Source organism: Felis catus, chromosome A2, assembly GCF_018350175.1.
Source record: "Felis catus isolate Fca126 chromosome A2, F.catus_Fca126_mat1.0, whole genome shotgun sequence".
Taxonomy (NCBI): domain Eukaryota; kingdom Metazoa; phylum Chordata; class Mammalia; order Carnivora; family Felidae; genus Felis; species Felis catus.
Window position 1 is genome coordinate 9,624,469 of NC_058369.1, and position 20,172 is coordinate 9,644,640.

Consider the following 20,172-nt stretch of genomic DNA (forward strand, 5'->3'; position numbering starts at 1 on the left):
TGCACCAGGAAACCCTCCCCCCCCGTCTCCGTGATCCACCCCCCCCCCCGACTCCCCAGACTCTCTCTCTCTCACCTGTGCGCCCCCCATAGCTTTGCTCGTGTCTCTCTTCCAACATAGCCCTCTCTGTTACAGGAAGTTGTGGTCTCCAGCCTCAGAAGAAACATTCTTTAAGGTCAACACCCTCCTTGTCTCTTAGGAAATCCTGATCTCATTCAGGAAGTTATACCAGCTGTGCCCAAAGGCAGGGGGAGGAAGGTGCCTTTGAGGGTGGCAAACGGGAGGGTCGTGGAGGTTGGGGGATGCCCCAAGTACAGCCTGACCGTTCCCCAAGAGGAGAAGGATGCCCGGGGCATCAGGGGTGACTGGACCCTTGAAAAAGGGCCCAGGCCTCCCAAAGATTCCTGGGTCCCAGATGTGTCTCAGAAGCAGGTGAGTCTCCTCCTGCAAGGAGGGGACCTTGCAGGCTGGGGACAAGGGAGGCTCTCAAAGGTAAGCAGGGTGGACTGATGGCTCAGAGGTTTCCTACCGATTCTAGATCCCCACCTGCATTCGAGACACCCATATGGGCAAGCAGGTCGTAACGCACTGGGCAAAATTTAAAGTATTTAACAACCAGGGGCACCTGAGTGGCTCAGTCGGTCAAGCATCCGACTTCGGCTCAGGTCATGATCTCACCCTTCGTGAGCTCGACCCCCGCTGCAGGCTCCCCGCTGAGCCTGCGCGGGATTCTCTCTCTCCCCCTCTCTCTGCCCTTCACTCACTCATGCCCCCTCTCTCTCAAAAATAAAGTAAATAAAATACAATAAAATATTTCACAGGAGGCGTGGGAGGACCCGGGAAGGGACCTGGGGGGGGGGGGGAGGATTCCAGGCAACAGCTATTTACTAACTGGTATGGAAATATTTTAATATTTTAACAATAAGCTGTACCAATGTGTCCCAGCTGAATATCTGAATACACAGAGAAGAGATCACTGAAGCCATATGAGAATAATTCCGTGCTGGCTTAGGAATGGATTAGACATTGTTATTTTTTTAACCCTCTAGTGTATTTTAAATTGCTGAATCGTGTGCAAGCCTGGGGACCTCCTCTGAGTATATGTAAGTGACATGAGAAGTGATGGCCTATGTGTTAGTTTTCAAGCGTGACTACGTGTTAGAATCACCTGGAAACTGGGGCGCCTGGGTGGCTCAGTCGGTTAAGCATCCAACCCAATGTCGGCTCAGGTCACAATCCCACGGTCGTGAGATCGAGCCCCACTTCGGGCTCCGTACTGGGTAGGGAGCCTGCTTGGGATTCTCTCCCCCTCTCTTGCTGCCCCTACACCCCTCACACTCTCAAAAATAATATAAAATAAAATATGTATTAAAAACACACACACACACACACACAGGAGCGCCTGGGTGGCTCAGTCAATTGAGCGTCCAATTCTTGATTTCAGCTCAGGTCACGATCTCACGGTTGGTGGGTTCGAGCCCCACTTCTCGCTGACCGTGCAGAGTCCGCGTGGGATTCTCTCCTCGTCCCTCTCTCTCGGCCCCTCCCCTGCTTGCGCTCGCTCTCTCCCTCTCCCTCCGCATGGCACAGCCAGATTCCGAGGCAGGAACTGAAGAGTTCCACGGCGTCCCAGAGGGCTCCCCAACAGGCCCCATCCACGGGTTCCATGCCAGTTGGTAGAGAATCTCAGTCTTTACACGTGTCTGCTGAAAACCCCGACACGTTCACGTTTAGTCTTGGGTGCGTCCCCATTTTTTGAGGCATTTTTTGGCAGCCGTCAACATGTAAATGACAGCTTTGAAAGAACGTCCCAGCCAGTCTCTGACCCTGGAGGGAAAGGCCAGACTGGGGGGAAACGGACCCCGAAGAGCCTGAAGGTTATTTCTGAGCTGTGTGCCTTCGGGAAAACTTCTCAACCACTCTGGGCTCTAGTCCCCTGATTCAAGAAGGAGGAAAGGGTAATTTAAAATATTCGCGAAGGGGGCGCCTGGGTGGCTCAGTCGGTTGGGCGGCCAACTTCGGCTCAGGTCACGATCTCGCGGTCCGTGAGTTCGAGCCCCGCGTCGGGCTCTGTGCTGACCGCTCGGAGCCTGGAGCCTGTTTCAGATTCTGTGTCTCCCTCTCTCTGACCCTCCCCCATTCATGCTCTGTCTCTCCCTGTCTCAAAAATAAATAAAACGTTAAAAAAAAATTAAAAAAATAAAATAAAATAAAATATTCGCGAAGGTTTTCCTAAAGATTAAACGAAACTATCAGAATGCCTATTACAATGGTGGCCAGGGCACGTGCTTAATAAATGTTAGTAAGTAACAAAAATAAGACGACCCTCCAATGCAAGGCTTAAGCCACCAGCGGTGGCTTTTGACATCACCATCTGTCCAGAAATCACCACACGAATGACCTTCTCTTTGTCTCCGCTGAGACAAGCTACATGCCAGGTTAGATACGGCTATAAATAAAGTTTTATTGGTACCTAGTCATCCATTCACACATTTTCAATGGCGGCTTTCGCATCCCAAAAGCAGAGCTGAGTCACTTCTACAGAGACTATATGACCACGTGACCCCCCCCCCCCCCCGGAGCTGGACACATTCACTATCTGGCCCTTTATATTAGTCTGCACCCCAGATTCAGAGGTCAGATTTTCACCTCTCGGCCACAGACTCATTCCGGTCCCCTATCCCGCCTGCATGAACTTTTGCTGACCACCTCCTATGCACGTCGCCCTGGTGCCACGTAGTCAATAAGATGAAGGCCTAGCTAGTCCGCATTCTGCAGACAAGGCAGGTGAGGCCGCTGGCGGGGTCACCGGCCCGAGGTCACACAGCACGTATAGAACCAGAGTGGCAAATCCAGGCACAGTGGCTCCAGAGTCACCAGGCTGTGAAGGCTTCCCATTCAGAACCCCCGGACCTAAGATGCGGACCGGAGAAGCCCCATGGCCCACACTTCTAGGCCATTCCCAGGCCACCGGAGGGGAAAGACAGGCTGGCTTTTCCCTCCAAGACCTGGCTGGCTGCGCCCCGCCGCGTCAATGCTCTCTCCCCGACTCTCTGCACCAGGAACTTCTGTAACCATTCCTGGAGCCCAGAGAAGCTGTGGTACTTTCCCAGGGTCACCCAGCTCTGAAGGGAGGGGCTAAGGTTTGAAAGCAGCTTTTTGCCCCCAAATCAATCCTCTCTGCAACACTTGGGGCCCTCCAGCAGAACGTAAAACAGGCAAGGACAGCCTTCTCGGGTGGCAAAGGAACAGATTTGCTTTACGAGGTGGCATTCTGGGGGGATGGTGGCATTATTTTTGTTTTTTAATTTTTTTTAATGTTGTTTTTTTTTTTTAATTTTTGAGAGAGAGACAGCATGAGAGGGGGCGGGGAGAGAGGGAGACACAGAATCGGAAGCAGGCTCCAGGTTCCGAGCTGTCGGCGCAGAGCCCGACGCGGGGCTCGAACCCACGGACCGCGAGATCGTGACCTGAGCCGAAGTCGGATGCCCAACCGACCGAGCCGCCCAGGCGCCCCAACGTGGCACTGTTTTTTTAACTCGAGTCACCGACCTGACTCGAGGCGCTGGGCTCACCCAGGGGTTATAAGACCTGCCCCCCCCCCCACCACCACCACCAAGGGGCTGTGACAAGTAGAAAATGTTAGAAGGTGAGAAATTACTGCATTTTATCTTATCCCAATTTGGCCTCTCGGAGCCGATTCTAGCGACGGATTTGGAGGACGGGTTATGTGTGCCACACTCACCTTCAAGGTTTTATAGATTTCATTCTGAACCTGTCTCAGACTCTCAACACAACCACATTTAGCAGATATCAGGTGTCTTCTCCCCACAAAGTGCTGTGCTGGGCAAGGCGAAAGATTCAAGGATCAATACGAAAAGGATGTTCCTTCATGGAGTTTAGTACCTAAAAGGCGCAGAAAAGCTAAGCGGTCACACCTCATTCATTCATGCACGCATTCAGTCTACTCTGTGCCGGCATTTCCAAGCTCACGATCTTGCAAGAAGAGGAACTAAGAGCTTGGGCTCGGTACCTGGATAGATCTGGGCTCCAAGGCGGGTTCTGCCCTGTAGTCTTCATTATTTTCCTTTCTGTGCCTCCGTAGCCTCCTCTGTGAAATGGGTGCCGGGGTGAGGACCCCGTGAATTCAGACCCTAAGCTCCTAGGCCCACGGTGACGGTGGGATAAATGGGGACTGGTCTCTGTGTACCCCCTGGATGATGGGGGCAGTCACTTGTCAGCCTCTTCCTCCAGGCAGACCCCCCTGAGTACATCATGCAGGACTTGGAACCAGAGGAGGCCCTGGACAGAGACCTGAAGTCAAAATGAGGTTCACTGGTTCTAACGAACTCGCAGGTCTCCAAGCCAGAGACCCCGAAAGGTCATCAACATAGATGTTCGATTCACTCAACAAACACTGGGACCAATTCCCTCAACAAACATTGGCACCTGCTATGCACCAGGGACACTGCAGTGGACAAGGAGGACAAAAACCCTTGCCTTCATGGTCCCAGCAGTCCAGTTTAGGAGGAAACACACAATTGCAGGTAACAAACAGAGTGATGTGATCCACAGTGACAGGGCAGGAGTCTCTGCACAGGGCGCATAAGGAGTGGACATCTGTCCTGAGACTGGATTGCAAGAAGGAGCCAGCTATGGCCAGGGCATCCCAGACAGCGGCAACAGCAAGTGCAAAGGCCCTGAGGTGCAAACACGACTTGAAAATGCCAGGCGTGGAAGGTAGGCCAGGGAGACTTGACCGAAGGGAGAGCAGATATGGTGGAAACGCAGGCGGAGACGGAGCGGATGACCCCCCCCCCCGCCCCCGCCGGGAGGAAACAGTGCAGACAGCCTGGAGAGTGCAGGTGCACAGAAGCATCAAGAGAATCTTGGGGTGTTTCAAAGGTAGACTTTGGCAGCAAGAAGAAAAGATGGGAATGAGCGGTGGGCTCAGGGGACATTTGTTCACAAGCTGCTTGGGTTCCAAAAACTAGCATGGAAAACCTGATAGATCATAAGGGATGGGACGGGGGGAGAAGGGGCCCGGGGGGGGGGGGAGACACCGGGGTAGGGGGTGCTCCCCAGGCCCGCTATGGCTGGCCACGGCCAAAGCTGTAACTGCTTCAGAGGACAAAAGGAGGGTCTTTCTGCACCAAAAACCAGCCAGCTTGCACTGAAAAAGAAACTCCCTGGGACCAGACCTATATTTTTTTTAAATATCAAGTAGGCTAGAATTGTCCAACTGCCTCCCTTAAAAAAGAAGGGAGAAAAAAGTGCTCTGATTTCCAAGCAGGTCTTTAAAGGTCAGGTTTTGGTTTAATTGTGATGTCTAAACAACTTCTATTCTTTTTTTTTCTTTCTTTTTTTTTTTTTTTTTTTACTCTGTAAACTGAGGCCTCTAGGCGCAAAACAGTCGACACTCCCTAGGACTACAGCAAAGCAGCATCAAGGCTCACTAGGTGCCTGCATTGTTTTAAAGACCTGCCATATGATAACGCATTAAATCTCATCTTTGCAAGAATTCCAGAAATGGGTGTTATTACGTCGATTTTACAGACTGGGAAACTGACACGCAGAGAGAAGACTGCCCCTCCCCCCAGAGTCACAGAGTCATTGAGGGGCAGGGCTGAGATGTGAACCCCCGCCCTCTGGCTCCCAGTCCAGGAATTTAACCACAACCCCAGCCCAAGGCCGGATGGGCCTCAGACTTGACCCCAGGACCCACCTGAAGCCCTCAGCCCTCTGGGAGCCCTTCAAACCCTGAGATCCCCGCATTCATCTTTATAAGCCCTTTGTGCCTAAAAAAAAAAAAGAAAGTGCCATATACGTAGTGATGGAGGATTATATGGTAAAAATTGGACTCTCGCTTTGGGGCCGCCTTCCACTTCTCAGAACCCCGAGAGGGAAGGATGAGCCCCGTAGGTGAGTCCCCCCAGGAGGGTGAGCAGATCGCTTCCTGCCTTGGCTGCCAACGTCCGCCGGGCTCGGGAGCCACAGCGCCACCTGGTGGCTGGTCGCGGCAGCCGCAGGCGAATGGGCATCCCTTGGCCTGGGCATCCGCGACGCCAGGACCGCAGCGGGCAAACTCCTCTAAACGGCCTATTTTCAGCTTTGCAGGCCAGTCTGTTACAGACCGGACTCCACCACTGTGGTGCAAAAGTAGCCACAGACAAGAGGCACACAAAACGACCGGGATGCGTTCCAGTAAAACTTTATGCACACTGAATTTTGAATTTCATACAACTTCACGTATCAAGAAATATTACCCTTCCTTTGATTTTTTTCAACCACTTAAATGTAAAAACCTGTCTTAGCCCACGGGCCATACCACAACAGGTGTCTGGCCAGATCTGGCCCCCTTACTGTAGCTTGCTGCTTCCTGTTCCGGAAGCTAGGGTCCCAGCAAAGAACAAACCAGGCAAAACTTTCTGCCCTCGGGGAGCTTATGGTGAGAATATAAATAATCAGCAAGATAAAAAGCCAAATGTATAATACATACGAGTTGGTCATCAGCACTAACCAGAAAAATAAAGTAGGGCAGAAGAAATCGAAATGTATAAAGGTTAAATTTTAAAGAAGGGGGGACGCCTGGGTGGCTCATTCAGTTAAGTGTCCGACTTTGGTTCAGGTCACGATCCCACGGTTCACAGGTTCGAACCCTGCATCGGGCTCTGCGCTGACAGCTCAGAGCCTGGAGCCTGCTTCAGATTCTGTGTCTCCCTCTCTCTCTGTCCCTCCCCTGCTCATGCTCTGTGTCTCTCACTCTCAAAAATAAACATTTAAAAACATTTTTAATAAATAAATAAATAGAGGTGGTGAGGAAGGGCTTGCTGAGGAGGTGACCTTTAAGTAAAAGCCATTAGGCGGTAAGGAAGGAGCCATATGGGTGTCTGGGGGCAAAGCATTCCAATCAGAGGGAAGAGCCAGTGCAAAGGTCCTGAGACAGAATTGCCCTGATATGTTTGAGGAACAGTGAGGAGGCCCACGTAGCTGGAGCAGGGTGAGTAAGGGGGAGAATGGGAAGAGGTGGAAGCAGGCAAGTGACAGATCACACAGGACCTTGTAGGCCTTAGGGAGGACTTTGGTTTTGACGCAAATGGGGTATGAACCACAGAAAACCGAGATCCGCCTCAACCACTATTGAGGTCATATGTGGTTTAAAACTTTTTTTACCGTTTGTTTATTTTTTAAACAGAGAGAGAGAGAGGGAGAGAGGGAGAGAGAGAGAGAGAGAGAGAGAGAGAGAGAGAGCGCAAGTGGGGGAGGGGCAGCGAGAGAGGGAGACACAGAACCCAAAACTGGCTCCAGGCTCTGAGCGACAAAGCAGAGCCCAGCGCGGGGCTCGAACTCAGGAACCACGTGTGTGGTTTAAACAAAACATGTCTCTTTGGGGTCCAGTGGCATTAGCCATTTTACCAACAGTCCCACATAACCCTAAATAATCCTAATTTGTCCGCTGAAAACCACGGAACTATTCTCTGGGGTATCGAAGACGAAGGGAACAGGGGTAGGGAAGGGGCCAAGAATAAACGAGAAAATCGGTTCGCTAGAAGGACCCGTGTTGCCCTCTTCCTCACCCGGCGCGTCCCTCCTCTGAGCTCAGGCTCGGGGACCAGAACGACTCAGGCTGCCCACCCCAGCCAGTGACCTGCAGGATGGCTGGGCCTGAGCTCCCAACATCCTAGAAACAGCCAGTTCCGGCCTGGGAGTCAAGGCCACGCCACCCCGTCCCAGCTCAGCCCCCAGATGCCTCGGTAACCCTGGCGGCCCGCCCGCCCGGCTGCATGAGGAGCAGACCAACGGCAATAGTAAGAACACCACGGCCGGCTCGCTGAGTGCACGTGACGAGACGTGCGGCACAGAGATGCTGGGAAGTAATGATATTCTGCACTAACTATTAGTAAGTGTTAGTCATGGTCCTTACGGCGGTGTGGCTGGCTCCCCTCTCGCCGCCCTCCATTCTCGCGCGCAGGCCCTCTGCTCTCTGGCGATGACGGCGACCGTGGGGATGACTTAGAACCTGGCTGCTTAGATCGCCCTCCGTGGACCCAAGGACCCACCCCACACGTGAGCCCGTTAGAAAGAAATGCGGGGGCGCCTGGGTGGCTCAATCGGTCAAGTGTCCGACTCTTGATTTCAGCTCGGGTCCCGATCTCACAGTCGTGAGGTCAAGCCCTGCATCGGGCTTCATGCTAACGACCCAGAGTCTGCTTGGGACGCCCCAGGAGCCCTGCTGGATGGGAACGTGCCTCCCACAAAGCCCCCGCGGGGGTCTGCCGTCCCGGGGATGAGAGTTAACCCTCCTTCCCCACCCTCCACACTCTTCCTGCCGGTTTCCTGTTGGTTTTCCTGCTGGGTGGAGAGCTGACTGTTGACCGATGTGTCCGAAGGCCCCGCATGGAGCTGAGCACGGAGAGGGTGGCCTAAGTATTGGTAAAAGAAAGAGGTCCTGGGGGAGGCAGAGGGAGGGGACATGTTGGGGTAGGGGAGGGAAGAGGGACCTCCTCACTCAACTCGGGGTGCAAGAATCTTCAGAGCGGGTTGGGGCTCCCCAGGGAGTACATCCGCGGCAGTTTGGAACCAAATGCTCCAACTTCCAGCCCTGTGGTTATTTCATCTAAAACAAGGAAAAGCCGGGGCACCTGGGCAGCTCAGTCGGTTGAGCGTCTGACTCTTGATTTGGGCTCAGGTCACCATCTCAGGGTCATGGGATCGAGCCCCGTGTCGGACTCCACGCTGGGTGCGGAGCCTGCTTAAGAATCTCCCTCGATAGATAGATTAGATGATAGATAGATAGACAGATAGATGATGGATAGATAGATAGATAGATAGATAGCAACCCTCACTCATTCTCACCCGGTGCGTTCATTCAACTGATATTTCCTGTGTAACCTACGCGGAACCAGCCTGGGTCTCAGGGGCCCGGGACATTCCAGTGGGCAAGACAGACAAGAAAGGAGATAAAGAACCATGCAGTGTGTGGTGATCTACCAAGGTCTGCACGGCCCTGCGCACACGGGTTGACAGATTCAGACAAAGGCTGGCAACGTGGGCACGTGGCCTCAAAAGGCCCCTGCCCGGAAAGCAAGGGTTGAAAAAAACAGTAACGGGTGCAGGCAGGAGCAGCGAGAAACGGCCAAGCTGGGGCTCGGTCCGTTCCCGGCACCAGGATTCCGCCGGTCACAGGAAGAAGAAGAAACCCTAGTGATCTCATTCAATCCCTAGCAGAAGGTGGCCAAAAACACGTTCGAGATTCTCAGGAAGACATTTTGAGACACGGAGTCACGTTCGCGATGGTTAGTTTCACCTCGGTGGATACTTTTCCTGCGTGGGATTCCTACAGATGGGCAAAGCCACCACGGTCAGCAGCACGTGCAGAAATAAGGTTCCCGGGGCGCCCGGGTGGCTCAGTCGGTTGAGCGTCTGACTTCGTGATCAGGTCATGATCTCACAATTCGTGGGTTCGAGCCCCGCGTCGGGCTCTGGGCTGACAGCTCGGAGCCTGGAGCCTGCTTCCGATTCTGAGTCTCCCTCTCTCTCTATTCCTCCCCCCACTCAAGCTCTGTCTCTGTCTCTCTCAAAAATAAATAAACATTTTAAAAAAAATTTTTTTTTTTAAAAGAAATAAGCTTCCCAAACAGACGGTTCAGAATGGTGGATATTCTGTAGAACAAGCGATCTGGCTTCTTCTGTGGGCCACTGGGATGGTATAAAGGGCGGACGGGGAGAGAACGCTATTATAGACGAAGTAAGACTTAGAGAATCCCCACGTGACCCAGCAGCACACCCAGGAGAGTTGAAAGCAGGGTCCAGAAGATACATTTATAAACCCGTGTTCACGGCAGCGTTATTCACAATCACCAAAAGGCGGAAGCAGGGTCCGTCAACAGATGAACGGATATGCACGATGTGGTACGGCCACACACTGGAATAGTATTCGGCCCTAGAAAGGAAGGGAGGTCCAACACAGGCTATACCATGGATTAACCTTGAGGACCATGCTAATAACAAAAGGACAAATACCTAGGATTTCACTTATGTGAGTAGCCAATTTTTTTTTTTTAACGTTTACTTATTTTTGAGAGAGAAAGAGACAGCGCGAGTGGGGTTGGGGCAGAGAGACAGGGAGACACAGAATCCGAAGCAGGCTCCAGGCTCTGAGCCGTCAGCACAGAGCCCGACGCGGGCCTCGAACTCATGGACCACGAGATCACGACCCGAGCTGAAGTCAGACGCTTAACCGACTGAGCCACCCAGGCACCCCAAATGCGACCACAAGTATGTTTTTCAAAAGACAGAATGACCAAATACAACACGCCCGCCTTCCTGATTCAAACAAATCAACTGGGGAAAAAGACAAGCAGAGACATTTGACTGTGGAGTGGAAATTAGGTGATATTTTAAGAAATCACTGGGGCGCCTGGGTGGCTCAGTGGGTTAAGCGTCTGTCTTCTACTCGGGTCATGATCTTGCAGTTCGTGAGTTCAAGCCCCTCATCAGGTTCTTTGCTCACAGTGTGGAGTCAGCTTGGGATCCTCTGTCTCTTCTTTCTGCCCCTCCTGATGCTCGCTCTCTCTCTCTCTCTCTCTCAAGAGTAAACAAATGTTAAAAAAAGAAGAGGCACCAAAAACCATTAAAATACCTAGGAATAAATCTAACCAAAGAGATGAGAAATCGATACACCGGAAACTATAGGAAGCTTATGAAAGAAATTGAAGAAGACACCAAAAATGGAAAAATATTCCACGCTCCTGGAGAGGAAGAACAAATATTGTTAAAATGTCGACACTACCCAAAGCAATCGACATATTTAATGCAATCCCTATCAAAATAGCACCAGCATTCTTCACAGAGCTAGAACAAACAATCCTAAAATCTGCATGGAACCAGAGAAGACCCCAAATAGCCAAAGCAATCTTGAAAAAGAAAACCAAAGCAGGAGGCATCACAATCCCAGACTTCAAGCTATACTACAAAGCTGTAATCATCAAGACAGTGTGGTACTGGCACAAGAACAGACACTCAGATCAACGGAACAGAATAGAGAACCCAGAAATGGATCCACAAACGTGTGGCCGACTCATCTTTGACAAAGCAGGAAAGAACATCCAATGGAATAAAGACAGTCTCTTCAGCAAGTGGTGCTGGGAAACTGGACAGCGACATGCAGAAGAATGAACCTGGACCACTTTCTTACACCACACACAAAAATAAACTCAAAATGGGTGAAAGACCTAAACGTAAGACAGGAAGCCATCAAAATCCTCGAGGAGAAAGCGGGCAAAAACCTCTTTGACCTCGGCTGCAGCAACTTCTTACTCAACAGGTCTCCGGAGGCAAGGGAAACAAAAGCAAAAATGAACTATGAGGACCTCATCAAGATAAAAAGCTTCTGCACAGTGAAGCAAACAGCCAGCAAAACTAAAAGGGAACTGACTGAATGGGGGAACATATTTGCAAACAACGTATCGGATAAAGGGTTAGTATCCAAAATCTGTAAAGAACTTACCGAACTCAACACCCAAAACACAATCCAGTAAAGAAATGGGCAAAACACATGAATAGACACTTCTCCAAAGAAGACATCCAGGTGGCCACTGACACATGAAAAAATGCTCAGCATCACTCCTCATCAGGGAAATACGCATCAAAACCACAATGAGATACCACCTCACACCCGTCAGAATGGCTAACATTAACAACTCAGGCAACAACAGATGCTGGCGAGATGCGGAGAGAGAGGATCTCTTTTGCCCTGCTAGCGGGAATGCAAACTGGTGCGGCCACTCTGGAAAACAGTCTGGAGATTCCTCAAAAAATTAAAAACAGAACTACCCTATGATCCACCAACTGCATTGCTAGGTATTTACCCAAAGGATACAGGTGTGCTGTTCCGACGGGGAACATGCACCCCAATGTTTATAGCAGCACTAGCAACAATAGCCGAAGCATGGGAAGTGCCCAAGCGTCCATCAACTGGTGAATGGATAGAGAAGATGTGTTATATACATTCAATGGAATATTACTCGACAAGGAAAAAGAATGCAATCTTGCCATTTGCAACGACGTGGATGGAACTGGAGGGGATTATGCTAAGTGAAATTAGTCAGAGAAAGACGAAAGTCATATGATTTCACTCATATGAGGACTTTAAGAGACAAGAGATGAACGGAAGGGAAGGGAAGCAAAAACAATATAAAAACAGGGAGGGGGACAAAACAGAAGAGACTCATAAATAGGGAGAACAAACGGAGGGTTGCTGGAGGGGGTGTGGGGGGGGGAGGGGCTAAACGGGGAAGGGGCATTACGAATCTACTCCTGAAATCAATGTTGTACTATATGGTAACTAATTTGGGTGTAAATTACAAAAATAAGTAAATGTTTTAAAAAAGAAGAAATATGCGTGAATGGATGGATGGATGGATGGACAGAAGGACAGGTTTGGTGAGTGGCTAGATCGGTGGATCCGGAGGAGAACATCAGAAGGAACGCGGCTGTGGGCGAATCAAGTTTCATCACATTGCCCCAACGTGCCACCAGATGTCAGCCTAACCTCAGGAAACCGCCTCAGAGGCCAAATTAGCACCACCTTTTGAGGATACAGTGTCCACTGCACCCCTCACGAGCGCACCCTGCACCCAGCTGGCGTTTCGAATCCAGGTCTCCCTCCCAGCAGACCGAACATCCAGGGAAGCCTGGGGGACAGCCCTGTGGGGCGCCGGAGACCGTGTTTGTAACTTCCCAGGGGTCAGACGGGGAGCATGGAGTGGGTGGGAGGGGCATTTCTGGGTGCCCAGGAGTGCTTAGCGTCCAGGCCAGCCTCAGCCCCGGTCGCCCTGAAATCTGCACTCGGAATCCCACCTTCCTGATGTCCGTCCAGGAATCCACCCCAGTTTTTAAGCCTTTGCCAAAGAAGCACTTGAGCAAAGAAAAAGAAAAAGAAAAAAAAAAGCGCCAGCTCTCCTTCCGTACCCGGGACTGAACCGTTCACGCACTGCTTTCCAGCCTCAGCCCAGGAAGAGCGACTTCAAGGAGAGGATGCGAGCCCAGGGAGGCCTCTCGCCCAAGATCACAGGAGCAGAGCCGGCTCAGAGCCCCCCCACTTCCTCGCCAAGGCGACTCCCGGGAGAAGACCCACTTTCAGGGTCACTGGCAGAGGGAAAGGGGGCCCAGGACCAGCGCCCCGGAGCCAGCACATCCCCCCCCCAGCGCCTCTCTCTGCCTTCAGCACAAACTTCACCTCCAGCCGCCAAACCCTCGGGTTTAGTTCCAGGGCTTCAAGTAGACATGCGATCCCCGCCCCTGCCGTCCCTCCCCCCCCAAAAGAAACCCAGCATTTCTCAGCCAGGTTCAGGAATGCCTCCCACCGGAAAGACTGGCCAACCCATCCCAGGGGACACCCACAGACCCGGACGCCCTGCCAAGCCTACCACTCCCCCCTTCGCTGGGGCACCCTGGGCTGCGCGGGGGGTTCACGGGGGGGGGGGGGGTGGAGGAGGGGGGCCCCGTCCCAGGCAGGGGACGGGGCTTCAGCAGCCAGCCTCGCCCTAGGAGCGCGCTCCCGCCCCGGAAGCCACCCCCGGGGGCGCGCCCGCCCCCCACCCGCCGTCCCAGCCCGGACTCACTCCCATTCCTTCCTCCGGGCCTGCGGCGTGCTGTGGACTTTGTGCGCCTGGTGGGCCAAGATGACATCTCGGTGGTCCACCACGCCGCCGCGCCGCTTCAGAGGGGGCCCGGGGCAGGGGCCGCTCATCCGGGGGCCCCGTGCGTCCTGCGGGGCGCCGGCCGTGCCGTCCGCCGCCGGGGGCCCCCGGCCGCCGTCGTGCAGGGCGTCATAACTGCGCGGGGAGAACATGGGATCCGGGACCCGGGAGGCCTTCCACATCCATGGGCCTCGCTCAGAACTCGCAGGGTCTTCGGCCTCCAGCACAGGGCGCAGCTAGAGGGGAGAGCAGAGAGAGCGGGCGGACGGTGAGCGCGGCGCGCAGCGAGCAGGGACGGGAGGGAAGGGAGCCCGGGGACAGCCGCTCGCGCGCTGCCCCCGGGGCCGGGGGTGGGCATTTCCTTGGCAACTCGGGCCGGGTAGCGGGTTCTCGGGAGCTGCCCGGCAACCGACGAGGCCCTGACGGAGGCCCTGATGGCGGGACGCACCGCGGAAGGTGGGACTCTGGGTGGCTCAGCGCCTCGGGGCTCCTCCCTGCAAAATGGGTCATCGAGGGCCTGCTCGTGGCCTCCCCTCCCGCCCCTGGGTGTCGTGAGCCCCACAGAGTCACTGGGAAAAATCAAAGGACGAGGTCAAGGGTCGGCTTTAAAAACCCACGTGGGGCGTGGCCATCTGTCCAGTGAGCCTGCCTGCTCTTGGCCACCTGGCTGGGTTTTTGAAAAGAGAAAAGGGACAGGGTTCCCGCCATTCACAAATGCATGGGGCGGGGGGCGGGGGGCGGGGGGACAGCCCAGAATGTGACAAAGGTCCTCCTGGCATGAAATGGTCAGTTGCGGCGGGGAGACAGACGGATGATGAAGCCACTAAGTGCACTATGTAGAGATTAGGGGGCTCAAAGTGCGGCGGAAATTACTCGGGAAAGGTGTTTTGTTTGCTGCTACCTACAGACTAGGTGGCTTGAGCAACAGAAAGTTATTTCCCCGCAATTCTGGAGGCTACAAGTCCAAGATCGAGGTGTTGGTAGGACTGATTCCTTCTGAGCCCTCTCTCTTCGGCTTGGAAATGGCTGTCTTCTCCCTGTGTCTTCACATGACTCCCTTTCTGAGTGTCTGTGACTTAATCTCTCCTTGCCAAGATACCAGCTGTATTGGATTAGAGCCCACCTATATGCCCTCATTTTATTTGAATTAACTTCTCCAAGGGTCCTGTCTCCAAATACAGTCACATTCTGAGGTATTAGTGTTTCAATATATGAGGGGGGGGGGACACAATTGAGTCCATAATAAAGGGTGACAGGAAGTGTTGGATGGGCTGGGGTTTTTTTTTATTAAATGGGGGGGGATATCAGAGAGTCTCCCTGAGGGAATGACATCTGAGCAGAGGCCCTAAGGAGGTGATGCAGGAGTCATGTGGGTAACTCAGGGAAGAGTGTTCTAGGCAGAGAGAAGAGCGTGTGCAAAGGTCCTGAGGTAGGGCTGTATATGACGTGCTCAAGGAACAACGAGGAGGCCCCAGCGGCTGTGAGTGCTTGAGGACGGAGTAGAGGAGATAAGGGTGGAGAGGTGATGGGACAGAGCTTGTGGGACCTTTTGGACCGTGGGGAGGACTCTATTTGGTTTCTCCTGGAAGGAGATAATCCACGGCTTTTTTCCACGGCCCTGGAACACTCCACCCAAGCAATTCTTCAATCTCAAACCTATTTCTCCCACCTGAAAAGTGGCCTCTCAGCGTCCGTCCAAGAAAAGCAGACCCACTGGAAGGCTAGCATGAGTGAAACAGAGTTGTGAGGCTGAATCTCACGCATGAATGTTGATAAGCCACCTCAACACCCAGAGGAGAGAGGTGCAGAGGAGGAGGCCACCTCTGGATTGCCGAACAACAACAACAACGTATGTGGGAATGGAAGCTCATCTTCCCCAACCCACGCCCCCCCCCCAACTATTTCCTGTTTCCTCTCCCCCTGCTGGAAGCATCCAAAGACTGAGAGCTCTCCTAGCCTGTCCTGAGCCGATCGGCTCAATGGCAGTTTAACGTCAACAGTTACCCTCTGTTTTCTTTCCAAATCGTATACCCGATGGGGTTTAATAGATCTCTCCTTCACAATGCCTTTAAGCTTCCATTTACTCTCAGGAAATCTTACGCTAAGTCATCTACAGTCGTGCGTTTAGAAAGCCTTAGTTTTTCCGCATGCATTCCCCTTGCGCTGAAAAAAAAAAAAAATCTGTAATTTCTTCATGAGCATGTACCCGGGGAAATACAACTGAGGACGGAAGGTGGATTCAAGTGCCTTGCCACCAGGTTCCATTTCTACCTGCAGAAGTCACCCCTCCCCCCCCCCAAAAAAAATATCATTACTGCCTCAGGATTGAAAAAAAGAATCCAGCTTACAGGTTGGGGGTGCTGTAAGGATCCACCACTTAGCTAAAACCCCAGAGACCAGGCACAGCAGAAGCACCTTGATGGAGAAAGTCCTGCGCATCTAAAGATGTATTTGCACCTGGGAAGGTGGGAGGAGGAACAGGAAAGACAAAACCGAAGGCACACATCCCGGGTGACATCTTCTGGGACATCCCCCCACTTGTCCTGCAACCCCAAAACAAGACGCTCCATACCCCACACCGCCCTACAGCGCATGCTCCCGGTCTCCCCATTTCCTTGCAGGCTTCCCCACTTACCATGTAGTCACCCCCATCCCCTCCTCCCCCCCCCCCCCCCCCCCCCGGTTCCTGAGCTGCCGCCACTCCCTGGGTCAAAAGCATCACCGGGTCCCAGCCGCTGGCCTCCAGAAATATATCCTGGAACTGATCAGTTTTCTGGCCACTGCCTGCCCCCTCCCCCAACAACGCTCGCTTGGACTTGGGCAGCTGCCTCGCCCGGGTCAGCGGGCTTCCCGAGTCCCACCCTGTACTCGGCTGGGCAGTCAGTGGGTCCTTCTGACAGTCTTCGGTCGGCACTTCTACTGTTACAGGAATAGAAGCCACACCCGACAGGGCTGTCCCGTCTCCCTGACCTCATCCCCTTCACTTCTCCCCTCTGCCTTCCCAGCTCCAGAGTCAAGGGCCTCCTCACCATTCCTGGTCTCTGCCGAGCTCCACTTTGCACCTGCTGCCCCCCTCACGTCCGATGGGCTGACTCCCTTTCATCATTCAGGGCTAGGGTCAGATGCAGGCACCCCCCCATCGCATCCTCCAGGGCGGTCTTCCTCATGGGGCTGGTCAGTCTCTGGGACTGGGACCTATGTGTAGCCTTGGATAACATCTGCCGCCCCCAGAGGATGTCAGCACCACGGAGGCAAGGATCACGACCTGTCTGGTTGGCGTCGGGTCCCTGCCACCTTAAATATTTCTTGCCTGGATGAACTAAGGGTCTTAGGAAAGGGTCTCCCCAGCAAGACATCATGAAGCGCCTTGCGACTGCCCGGGGTCCAGGGCTCCACCTACGGAGGGAAGGGACGAAGTATGGTGGGAAAGATGCCGGGTCCTACCCCAGCACACGACCGACTCGCTGTGTGGTCCCCAGCAGTTTGCTCAACCTGCTTCCTCCTACACAACGTGGAGGTGATGGTGAGTGCCACAGAGAGCCACAGGGGTCGGTGAGCTAACCCGTGGGAAGACAGCATCCTGAGCACGGCGCCGGGCCACGGCAAGTGCTTGGTCAGCACAGGCTCCCTCATGTTGGTATCGCGACAGGCAGGCGGAGCCTGGTGGCAGAGGGGACAGCTGCCCGAGCGACACCATCCAGCGTGCTCTGCGGTGCCCTCGCGAGCGGTTCCAGCAGGGCCCCAGCTGTTCCGTGTGTACACACGAGAAACAAACACATCCCCGGCCAACGGGCACTTGCCGGCCGGGTGTCTGTCCCTGGCACCTGCTGGGCCCCCTGGCCAGGTGCGCTGTTCCCCCTCTCTGTTTGCCCAACCACTGCCCAGAGGAAATGGCAAAGCATATGGGGTTTGCTTCCCCCTGGAAGCAGTGAACAGACAGCGCAAAGGGAAGACAATGGGGGAGAAAAGCAAACAGAATAAAATCAGGCATGAAGCCCGAGGCCACAGAAAGCCCTGTCGTTAATGTCACAGGAATAGAGTTTTACAAAGCACCAGGCATGCTCGTATCCACCACAGCCCCGAATCCCAACTGAAGAGCCACCCGAGAGGGGGGACTGACCCCCTACTGCCATGCCTGGACCAGCCTGGGTTTCCATGGCAACCGGATGGTGCCCGGAGATGCCGCGATTCATAGAGGCTGGTACTGGTGCTCGGGGGAGGGAGGAAGGAGGGAGGGGACCGCAGGGAAGTCTGGGGGCCTCCTGTGACCCCCTGCGTGTGAACAGGGACATTTACACAGCTGTGCTGGCCACCAGGCTCCACCGCCCGTGGGCGAAGTAAGTGCTAGTAACAGGTAAAGCAGCTCCATCTCTGGTGAAAATCCGTAAAGGTACAGCAGGGAAGCAAAAAAGCAAAGGAAAACTATTCCCTAAAACTTCTCAAGCTCACCACATACGTTGGAAAGACACACGATTCTCCTAAATATAGACAGGATGGGAACTGAAAAATGCCCCAAGGGGGCGCCTGGGTGGCTCAGCCGGTTAAGCGTCTGACTTTGGCTCAGGTCATGATCTCGCAGTCCACGGGTTCAAGCCCCACGTCGGGCTCCGTGCTGACAGCTCAGAGCCTGCAGCCTGTTTCGGATTCTGTGTCTCCCTCTCTCTGCCCCTCCCCTCCCCCACTCATGCTCGCTCTCTCTCTCTCTCTCTCTCTCAAAAATAAACATTTAAAGGGGCGCCTGGGTGGCACAGTCGGTTAAGCGTCCGACTTCAGCCAGGTCACGATCTCGCAGTCCGTGAGTTCGAGCCCCGTGTCAGGCTCTGGGCTGATGGCTCGGAGCATGGAGCCTGTTTCCGATTCTGTGTCTCCCTCTCTCTCTGCCCCTCCCCTGTTCATGCTCATGCTCTGTCTCTCTATGTCCCAAAAATAAAAAACGTTGAAAAAAAAATTTTTTTAAATAAAAAAAAAACATTTAAAAATTTTAAAGATAAAAATAAAAAATAACAAAAAAGAGAGAGCAAAGAAATAACACCTCCACATGGACTTCCTCCCCCCACCTCTTCTCTCTTACTCTCTCTCAGTCTTTACTCTCTTCCATTTGTTGTTTGAGCCTCTCCCAGGTGGTTTCACTCCTTCCTGTCTTGGCTGTGTCGTTAACGTGCACACGGTCAATACAGCATCTTAATCTAGCCCTGGACAAAGAAAGGTTGCTAAGTCCCCGCGGAAACAGTGTCCCCTCCAGAGTCCTAGGCTGAAGAGTGTGAAATTCAGCAGACCGTGGATTCTAACAGCCAGGATGACGGTAATCCAAATGTCATTTTCAGCCGACCTTCAGACGCATTTGTCACCTTCCGGATGATGGTTTACTGGGCTGATAGTAACAGTGATTTCCGAGCCCTGAGCAAACACTCTCCGGAGCAGGTAGCCAGGGATGGGGCGGGTGTTACGCCTCTGCCCCGGAGTAAAAACTCACAATAGGGAGGAATAAAAGCAAAAATCAAGAAGTTGGAACTACATCAAACTAAAAAGCTCTGTCCGCTGCCTTTCAGCCTTTTGGCTAAGATCAAGTATAAAAAGCTTCTGAGTGGAGGAAAATGTTTGCAAATCATAGGTCTGATAAGGAGGGAGCATCCAAAATCTACAAAGGCCTCGTGCAACTCAGTATCAAAAAAAAAAAAAAAAAAAAAAATCTAATTAGTGGGCAGAGGAGGTAAATAGACATGTTGCAAAGAAGAAATCCCAATGGCCATCGAGCATGAGCACGTAAAAAGGTGCTAAGCGTCCACTCGCCATCGGGGAAATGCAAATCAAAACCACACTGAGAAATCACTTCACACCTACGAGGATGGTTATTATCAAAAGGACAAGAGAAATGTCACCGAGGGCTTCCAGAAAGGCAACCCTAGGGAGGCCTGGCTGGCTCAGTCGGAAGAGCATGCAACTCTTGATGGTGGGGTGCTGGAGTCGTGAGTTCAAGCCCCACGTTGGGTGCAGAGATTACTTACGTAAAAACGTACGAAAAAATTTTTTTAAAGAAAAGAAAAGGTGACCCTGGGCACTGATGGTTGGGAGTGACAACTGGTAAAGAGGAAAGCACCCAAATGTCCATCCACAGAAAAATGGATGAGCAAAATGTGGTGGAATATTATTAAGTCCTTGAAAAGGAAAGGGATCCTCCGGGCGCCTGGGTGACTCGGTTGAGCATCTGACTCTTGATTTTGGCTCAGGTCATATGACCAAAGGGTGGTGGGATCGAGCCCTGCATTGGGCTCTGCACTGAGCGTGCAGCCTCCTTGGGATCCCCCCCCCCTCTCTCTCTCTCTCCCTCCCTCCCTCTCTCCTGCCCCCCCACCCCCACCGGTTGCGCATGTGCTCTCTCGCGCTCTCTCTCTCTCTCTCTAATAAAAAAAAAAGGAGTTATTTTTTGAGAGTTTACTTTTGGCACACCTGGGTGGCTCAGTCGGTTAAG

General features: G+C 53.1%; 1 protein-coding gene across 13 annotated transcripts in view; it reads right to left on the minus strand.

Moving 5' to 3' along the window:
• Positions 1-20,172, minus strand: part of CACNA1A (calcium voltage-gated channel subunit alpha1 A) — a 282,973-nt gene that overhangs the window by 255,681 nt on the left and 7,120 nt on the right. For all 13 annotated transcript variants that reach the window (XM_045046613.1, XM_045046579.1, XM_045046590.1 and 10 more), the window contains exon 2: positions 13,626-13,939. In XM_045046613.1, coding sequence (XP_044902548.1) covers positions 13,626-13,885 — 260 coding nt within the window. In that variant the 5' untranslated portion in view covers positions 13,886-13,939. The remainder of the gene's footprint in view (positions 1-13,625; positions 13,940-20,172) is intronic.